General features: G+C 52.4%; 1 protein-coding gene across 1 annotated transcript; it reads left to right on the plus strand.

The window, feature by feature from the left end:
- The first annotated feature begins 1,570 nt into the window (after positions 1–1,570).
- On the plus strand, positions 1,571–9,275 carry LOC141983427 (KRAB domain-containing protein 4-like). The gene is made up of 5 exons (XM_074946557.1): positions 1,571–1,653; positions 4,106–4,236; positions 4,615–4,716; positions 5,548–5,755; positions 8,311–9,275. The coding sequence occupies exons 1-4, from the start codon at positions 1,639–1,641 to the stop codon at positions 5,558–5,560; spliced, it is 261 nt and encodes an 86-aa protein (XP_074802658.1). The 5' UTR covers positions 1,571–1,638; the 3' UTR covers positions 5,561–5,755; positions 8,311–9,275.
- Positions 9,276–9,617: the final 342 nt, after the last annotated feature.

The following is a 9,617-nucleotide window of genomic DNA, read 5'->3' on the forward strand; positions in this document are numbered from 1 at the left end:
GCCCAGAATCTAGGAAGGAACAAAGGTGGCATAGAGACATCCTTGTCCACCCCCATCACGCTGCACCTTCTGTTCTGCACAGTGCAGAATCTGGCCTTTCAAGGCCCTGTGCCTCAGTTTCCCCATCTGTAAAAATTGGCCTAATAAAGGTCCCCTATACCACAGAGGTTTTGAGAGGATACGGTCATCAGTGTTTGTGAGTTTCTCAGACTCTATCGTGATGGGTTAACGTGGGAGAGGTGACAGTGCTGGTGACAGACTGAACTGAGGCAGGGTAACAGAAGATGTATAACTCTCTCCGTCCAGTGGTTACTGTCACTCTCAGGATTAAGGAAAAGGTGGAAAATTAAAATAGCCTCCATTCGGCAGAATCCCACAACAAATTATATATCAGGGAATCACTTTATTACTAAAATGCAGTCACCTCTGGGGTGGAGCATGGCAGACAGCTGATGTGTGATGTCACCTCACTGCCAAGTAGGGGCAGGGAAATTCTTCTGATTCCCCAGCTATTACAATATGCATTATTAATGGCAAAAACCGTTGTGAACGCAGAGTTAAGGTGGCCTGGTGACAGCTCCGGCCCTTCCAGAATGTGGAGTTCAGTGAAACTCAACTTCTGAAAAGCTGGCAGTACAGAGTTCAGGTAAATGCCCATACAGCCTTGAAACTGGGTGACTTCTGGGTCAGTGCCAGGAGCGAGGTGGGACAGGAGAGCAGTCTGTGGATTCAGCAATGCGGAGGGGATAGTACAGGGTTAGGTGGTATCCTGTGTACAGGTATGACAGGGCTGTAAAAGGGTCCGACGGGGTAGTTAAATCTCCCAAATGTGGCCTTCTGTGGGGGAAGCAGAGTCACTGTCTGAGCACACAGCAAATGCAGGCAGGGCCCTGTCCAGCACAGGGAAAAGGCAGAGTGGGACAGTCCGCGTTATGGGCAGCGCTAAAAGAGGGCAGAGTTAAGGTTATGTTGGCGTGTACCTTACCACAGCGTGTTCTGGTTTGCAGACATTTGCGGTTTGCCGAGCTCAGCGTTCTCGAAGGGCGCAAGCTGTAAAATCACAGAATGGGGCGGGGCGGGGCTGGAAGGGATGTGGGAGGGAGGAGGGTCACCACGTCCAGCCCCCCCTGTGCTGAGGCAGGACTGAGTAAACCTAGCCCAACCCTGACGGGGGTTTGTGCAGCCTGTTCTTAAACACCTCCAGTGACATGCACCCAGGGCCCCCCTCGGAAGCCTTAAGGACCCTGCGATTTAGTGGTTTCCCTAACATGATCTCCCCGACTCCCCCTCGCTTAACGAAGCGCCAGCGTGCCAGGGACGCTGCTCTCCCTATTTTAAAGAAGGGGAAACTGAGGCAGCGGGTTCCGGCAGCAGCGCTGGGATTGAATCCGGACTCCCAGGCGGCCCCGCCAAGCGGCGCAGAGCGGACCCGCGGAGCTGCGAGGAGACGCCGGCCCTGGGCCGAGAGCCGGGCTGGGCACGGGCGCTGCTCCGTCGCGGGAGCCGCAGGCGTCTCGCAGGCAAGCCGGCCGGGACCAGGGGGAGGAGGCAGCCTGGGCCAAGCGGCTGCCGCTGCCTTCAGCTGGGACCGGCCGCCCGCGGGCCCCTCCGCTGCGCCCCGGGCGGAGCCCGCTGGCCATGGCTGCGGCTCGGGTAGGGGCTGGAATGCGCCGGGGCCCTGGCTAGTGGGCTGGCCCCGCCGGGGGGCTGCGACTGCTGGGGGGGCCCGGCACGCGATGGCCCAGGCCGAGCCCCCTGGGGGGGCAGCCCCCCTGCAGCCCGGGGGGGGGGAGAGGGGGCTGCAGCCCCGGCTGGGTGAGCCCCGTGGTGTCAGCACAGCTGCGCGCACCTCCCCGCCGGGGGCTGGCCGCGGCCGGGGCTCCCCACCCCGGGGAGGAGGTTCACAGCCACCGCGGGCCGGGCAGGCTGGCTCCGCAGGGGAGAGGCGCTTTGGCAGGGGCGCCTGCAGCGGGGGAGATCCCCGAGCTTTAGACCTCATCAAAACCAAAATGCAGCTGTCCGGCTCTCGCCCTCTGTGCGCTCCCCAGGGCTGCCCCTGCCCAAGGGGCCCCAGGGCTGGCCCCGCGGGCTCTTTAAGCACCGGTATAACCCTAATAATAATAGGAGCGGTTTGGCCTTGGCACAGAATCACCCTGGAGGAAGGCTAGACATTAGGGCTGGAACAGCCTCCCCCCCCCCCCATTCTTGGGGGTGTTTTAAACAGAAGGAATGGGAGAGGGAGCATGGCCCAGGCCTGAGCACAGTCGTGGGAGTCAGGAATGCCCCCTTCTAACCTTGTCTCTGGGCCCTCTTGAGTACTTCACCTCTTTGTGCACTGCGTCTGCTTTCCCCACTGGCGACTGTGGGGTGGTGGCACTGATGGGATCACCCCGGGGGTTGGGAGGGAGAGCTGGTGGTCCTAGCGCAGTGTGAAGCGTTCTGAGGTGTGCACGTTACTCTTCCTTTGCAGCGTGCGAAAACACTTGGTTTCCATGCACACAATTATGTTCATCCTTGCCAGAGCCAGGACTGGAATTGCTGGGGGTTGGGAGCGTGCTGAGCTGGGGCCTTTTGCTTCCTAAGGGTAACCCCGCGAGCTGGCAGGGGCCAGCTGTAGGCATCTACTAGCCTGCAGGCATATCACAACCCCCTGCTGCCCATCTATCCCTCGGAAGAGTTGTTAGGGGGACTAGAAGGAGTTCTGTGCTGTGGGGGAGGAGAGACAGGCCTCAGTTGTACTGAGTGTAAAGGAGATTCCCTACAGAGGCTGCTGGATGCAGACAGACCCTGTAGTTCCCTAGCTCCCCTGCTCCGTAAACACAACCTCTGCTGCTTCGAGAACTTGCCTGTGAGCCTTGAGGTGCTGGGAACAGCCAGAGTGCTGGGTACTCTGCCCGTGCCTCCGATCTGCCTCTGAACTGGGAGCAGGGCAGGCCTAGAGCCCCTACACCTACACTGGCTGGTGCGGGACAGTCTCAGGGGCTGTCTCCTCCGCTTTCAGGCACCTCCGTGCTGCCAGAGGGGCGTAAAGAGGCCTCGGTGTAACTGAGAACCCGGCTCTCAGTTGCGTAGCTCTGGGAGACATGAAGGAGGAGTTGAACCAGCCTGTAGCTGCCCGGGCCACGGAAACAGAAATGGACGGTGACCTCCCCCACTGTGGGCAAACCAAAGGGGCTTGGTTCAGATGTGTGGTACGGGAACGAGGCACAGCTTGGGCAGTGATTTCAGGGCTGTCCAAGTTTTCCGACTCAGAGAGTTGAAATGACCCCATCCCTGTGCTATTAGTTTTTGACCTGGCTTTGCCACATGCTGCCAGAGTGATCTTGGACAAGTCCCTTAACCTCTCTCTGCCTTGGTTTCCCCGCTTGCAGAATGGGGATAACTCTCTTTTCCCACTTGACAGGAGGGCGGTGAGACTGACCGGGTGCTCTGGGTTCCCCAGATGGAAGATGCCATAAAAATGCAAAAAGAAAAGGAGGACTTATGGCACCTTAGAGACTAACCAATTTATTTGAGCATAAGCTTTCGTGAGCTACAGCTCACTTCATCGGATGCTGTAGCTCACGAAAGCTTATGCTCAAATAAATTGGTTAGTCTCTAAGGTGCCACAAGTCCTCCTGTTCTTTTTGCGAATACAGACTAACACGGCTGTTACTCTGAAATCTGTCATAAAAATGCAGAGAACTGTATCCAAAATATTTGTATCCATGTAGCCCTAAGAGCTGTGGAGCCCCTCCTGTAAATGGGCTTCTGCCCTGCTCTTCTGACCCTCAGCCTGAAATTCCTGCCTGGAGGCGGTACCATGAAAAGAACCATCACCTCTACCCCCAGGATGGCACAGAGTCTAGCTCCAGGGACTGCAGTGATCAGATTCCCTGTGTATCGGAAGGCTCTGGCTGTATATTACTTTAGCACCAGTCAGGATCAGGCCCCATTGCATGAGGTGCTGTACACACACACGCAGACACAGTAAATGATTGGCCCTTCCCTGCAGAGATTAGGGTAGGACGTGTCCTCGGAAACTCAGGAAGGAAAACTCGCCAGTCTTGTCAGAGTTGGCAGGCCATGGTAGCAGACAGGGCTGAGTAACTGCTTGTGATTTCAGGTGCAACTGACCTTTGAAGATGTCTTTTTCTCCCAAGAGGAGTGGGAGGTTTTATCAGAGTGGCAGAAGGAGCTGTATCGAGAGGTGATGAAGGAGAATTACGCCAGTCTGATCTCACTGGGTAAAGATCGGTGGGTTTTTTTTGGCATGGAGCTGTGGGATCTTTGGAGGGTTTTTTTAAAGGCTTTGGATTCAGGGCTAATCTCCAGACTCATGGATTCCTGATGGAGCCCAGCTATGCCCACTCTGAACAAGAGTGGAGCAATCTCGCTTACTTCCGTTCATCCACGTGGAATGGGGCACGTTGGAATCCCAGAGCACAAACAGACGGAAATAGGATTTACATTTCTGTTCTGGTTTAATATTAATATTTCTTTGCAACTGACATTTCGGGGTCTGATCCTGCTAGGTGCTGAGCATCCTCAACTCCTGCAGGTGGTGAACAAGAGCTTGTGGGACTGGGCCAGCTTCTACCGGTGGCTCCGTAATCCCTTTGTCTGTGTTCACAGGGTATTAATTTGGGAGACCTGCCATTTTATCGCAGATTGGCCCAGAGGAAGAGCCGGGCCTCTCGGATCAGCTGGAACTGAAAGGAAAAGAATCACCTGCACGTGAGTGGCAACATTTGAATGGTCAGTAGGCCTGCGTCTGCATTCCTTGTGCATTCAGACACCCAGGGGCAGATCTGCTCCCGGCGTGGGGGGAAGCTGATGGAGTGTACATTGAAGTTGATGGAGCTATGGCAATTCCCACAAGCTGTGGATCCACCTTGCAGTGAAGTGTGGGGGACTCGGGCACATCAGGAATGCAGAATCAGGCGGTATGTTTGATCAGATATTCCCCCAAAGGGCTGGCCCTTTGCACCGTGTTGAATTGCACCAGCTAAGTGCTGCTCCAATTCAAATTGCAGTGGGGGAGGTTTAGGTTGGATATTAGGAAAAACTATTTCACTAGGAGGGTGGTGAAACACTGGAATGCGTTACCTAGGGAGGTGGTGGAATCTCCTTCCTTAGAGGTTTTTAAGGTCAGGCTTGACAAAGCCCTGGCTGGGATGATTTAGTTGGGGATTGGGCCTGCTTTGAGCAGGGGGTTGGACTAGATGACCTCCTGAGGTCCCTTCCAACCCTGATCTTCTATGATTCCAGTGCTTGGTGCTATGACCACCTTTCTCGCCAGGGAAGAATGCTCAGTGTCAGGCCACTGGAGCAGATGTGAGGGGGTTTGTATCGCCGCAGAAAACAGCAAATATGTTTTATTCTTGGCACCAGAGTGTGACGCTTTTCAGAACTAACCTAGATGCGCGGGGTGAATCACTATCACCTGCTAACGGCATGAGGGAGTCTTGTCTGCGCCCACCAGGGGAAATTCTCCTGAAGCTACCGGCTGCTGGCTACACACATTCCACACCAGGCTACCCCAAGCCCTGCTCTTTCCCACTGCAGGTTAGCAGTTTAGTGCATCCGAGCGCCTCGTCCCCTGTCTTCAGGACACCCACAACGCGCGCTGGTCTGTTGCCTCCCTGGAAGCAGCGTGCTCCGGTTTACTGGCCTCAGTTCAGCATTCTCTTTGGCACAAGGCGCTGAGATGTGTCTACAGTAAAACCAAATGGAAGTTTATTCAGCAAAGCTTGAGTAAAAGTTTCAAATAAAAGTAAGTGAAAGGATTTGGAAACATAAGGATACAGGTAAAATGCAAACTAAAGCCTGTACTATTTAGACTGGAAAGGCACCTGTTAATAAGGTATTTCTCACGCGATGGTCAGTCAGTCCGGCCAGCCAGCGCTTGTCCAGCCCAGAGAGCTGGGATTCCTTCTCATGAGACACTCCCACTGCCAGAGCGGCACCTCTGGATGGATAACATCCTGTGCCCTTTCTTCAGCCCTTATACAGTCCCAGACATTTTATCTGGTTTCATAATTGGGGCATCGCATTCACTTCAGCTCAGCCCTCAGGGCCCCCTATTCAGAGTTGTCTCTTGGGGGTCTGTCAAGGTTCCTTCCCCACTCTGAACGCTAGGGTACAGATGTGGGGACCTGCATGAAAACCTCCTAAGCTTATCTTTACCAGCTTAGGTCAAAAACTTCCCCAAGGTACAAAATATTCCACCCTTTGTCCTTGGATTGGCCGCTACCACCACCAAACAAATACTGGTTACTGGGGAAGAGCTGTTTGGAAACGTCTTTCCCCCCAAATACTTCCCAAAACCTTGCACCCCGCTTCCTGGACAAGGTTTGGTAAAAAGCCTCACCAATTTGCCTAGGTGACTACAGACCCAGACCCTTGGATCTTAAGAACAATGAACAATCCTCCCAACACTTGCACCCCCCCCCCTTTCCTAGGAAATGTTGGATAAAAAGCCTCACCAATTTGCATAGGTGACCACAGACCCAAACTCTTGGATCTAAGAACAATGAAAAAGCATTCAGTTTTCTTACAAGAAGACTTTTAATAGAAATAGAAGTAAATAGAAGTAAAGAAATCCCCTCTGTAAAATCAGGATGGTAGACACCTTACAGGGTAATTAGATTCAAAACATAGAGAATCCCTCTAGGCAAAACCTTAAGTTACAAAAAAGATACACCGACAGAAATAGTTATTCTATTCAGCACAATTCTTTTCTCAGCCATTTAAAGAAATCATAATCTAACACATACCTAGCTAGATTACTTACTAAAAGTTCTAAGACTTCATTCCTGGTCTATCCCCGACAAAAGCAGCATACAGACAGACAGAGACCCTTTGTTTCTCTCCTTCCTCCCAGCTTTTGAAAGTATCTTGTCTCCTCATTGGTCATTTTGGTCAGGTGCCAGCGAGGTTACCTTTAGCTTCTTAACCCTTTACAGGTGAGAGGAGTTTTCCTCTGGCCAGGAGGGATTTTAAAGGGGTTTACCCTTCCCTTTTTATTTATGACAGGGTCCCTTTGTCTTTGTCAGTGCTCAGGCCTGCAGGTGGTCAGACGATGGGCTGGGATGCGTTCCCACTCTTGATTGAGTTAGTTCTGAGCCCCGCCCCCCACCTCCAACAAGTAACATCCTACACTTTCCATAGCTCTTAAAATATTTCCCGTACAAACCTCTCATATTATCCCTGATGATCAGCGAGTTCTGAGCTTTCGGCAGAGACCACACACTATCCCGCCCTTAGGTGAAGTATCAAGAGGGTGATTGGACATGCAGGAGATCTAATGCCTGCCTGGGTTGGTCTGGGCATGCCTACATCACAGCCCCTCTTGGATCATACCAATGTTCCCTTGCTTTTTTTTTCCTTCTTGTCTCCCTTTATCAATGGGAAGTTTACAGTGGGTTGTGTGGTGTCTGGCCGGGTAGGGATTCCCTTCCTGTGCTCCATGCTGCTCAGAAAAGGTGTCTACAGTGATCTCTGTTAATATGGAATTCCTGCCCTGTATTTTGGGCAACTCGGTGCAGTTTTTGCACGTATATTCCTCCAGCCAGTAACAGGGAAGGGGGTTCAGCTGCATTGGAATGACCAACCTTGCAACCCCCAGTAATGGTAGGAGTCAGGGCAATTAGAAATGTAACCAGTTCTCTCCCTCTGCCAAAACCAAAATCCTGCTGGTCTGTTGTTCCTGATGAAATGGCTTCTGCTCTACCCGCACTTAGCAGGGAAAGTGATGTGGGTCAGATCCAGGCCCAAAACCTCAGGGGGAGTTGTATTCATTTCACTGTGGAATTCACATCTTGGTATAGATGGTGGTGGGGGATCTTTTTTACAATTCAGGTCTAGAGCACAGTGTCTGGATAACAAATTATCTGCCAAAACATGCCGGTGGGTTTGCAGAGTCAATTTTGTCCAGCTTAGGCCATGTCTACACAGCTGTGCCACTGTAAGATCTCTGTGTAGACGCTCTGTGCCAGCGGGAGAGAACTAAACCACCGCCAACGAGCGGAGGGAGCTATGTCAGCAGGAGGTCTCCCACCGACATAGAACTGTGCACACCAGCACCTTTGTTGGTGAAGCAAAGCCTGAGAAGAGCCCTTGTGTTCTGGTCTAAGAGCCTGAGGCTACACGTTGCAGAGTTCCTCTTGCCAAGTGGATTTGTGAGTCCCGAGCTGGCCCCCTTGCAGGGCCATACTAAGTTTCTAAAAGGCTCTGTGTCTTGGAATCCCCCCCGTGAAACAAAATCTATTGTCATGTCAGGGTGCTTTGTCGCTGACCATTGTCCAGCCATTGATTCTAATCCTGCAGATGCTCTCAGGGTCCAGCTCAAGGTGGAGAGGCATGACGAAGCGTATGATGTAAACCTGCGACAAGTCAGTCTATTACCCCCGGGACTCTAGGGAGCATGCCTTGCAGGCTTCCGTCAAGGAAGAAGCCTGCCCGAGTGAGAGCAACGTCTCCAAGCAGAACTGGAGGCTGCCCGTGACGTTAGATCTGTCCGGCCTGAGCGACAAGCGGTCAGCTACAATCCCAGATCCCTTGGAGCAGGACAAGAAGAAAAGGAGCCCATGTGAGAAGCACTTCTCAAATCATGCAGCTCTGGACCGTCACCAGTTCGCTCGTGCAGAGAGGACCCACGTGTGTGCTGAATATGGGAAATGCTTTGCTCAAAAGCGAGACCCGGCAATGCGCCTGAGAGTCCACGCAGGGGAGAAGCGGTTTAAATGCACCAGGTGTGAGAAGTGCTTCATTCAGAAGCGACAGCTGCTCAGGCACCAGGAGACCCACATAACCAAGCCACCTGCCTGTGCAGAGAGTGCGGGAGATGTTTTCAAGCCATTCATGATCTTCGGTGTCACCAGGTCACTCATGCAAGAGAAACGCCGGTCTTGGTGATCACGGTTCCAAAGTTCACTTTTCCTGTTGTGCGTTACAATAAAACAAGCCATGGGGCTTAATCCACTGGGCCGCAAGTTGCACAGAAAGAACAAAAATGCGACATCTTGTTGCACGTGGGGAAAACTTGCCCTGACAAATGGAAACACATTATGTGCCCAAGGTAGGAACAGCATCCAAAAAGTGTAAGAAATATTCCCCCACCCATCTGATGGGATGGACACTTTAAAGCTCATTGTTCAATTCACCCTTAATAAAACCACCGTATATCAGCACATAGGACTTGAGTGGAACTATTTAAAGGGTGGTTTTACTCTGAAAAGTAAAAATGGCACGTTCTTGCTCAACACGTCTGCTGGCTGTGTGTTTTCTATGTTCAGTAGTTTTGCCCCTGTGAAAATGTCTTGAACTTAAACAATTCTGTTGATTCCTAGATTCCAAGGCCAGAAGGGACCATTGCAACCATCTAGTCTGACCTCCTGGGTAACACAGGCCAGAGGAAATCCCCACAATAATTCCCACTGATGTCCAAGAAGGTTCGGAATCCAGCTCTCTTCCCCCTTAGCTGGTCTAGCTCTGGAGAACTACAAGGAGTCCAAGTAGTAGACAGCTTTATCGTTAAAGTCACGCACACGCAGATCTGTCACTTAGGAAAGTCTCCAGGAATTGCTTTGTGACCTTTAGGGCGGCTCAGTGCTTCAGCTGTTTTCTGGTAGGTG

The sequence above is a fragment of the Natator depressus genome, chromosome 2, assembly GCF_965152275.1.
Source record: "Natator depressus isolate rNatDep1 chromosome 2, rNatDep2.hap1, whole genome shotgun sequence".
NCBI classification, from domain to species: Eukaryota; Metazoa; Chordata; order Testudines; family Cheloniidae; genus Natator; species Natator depressus.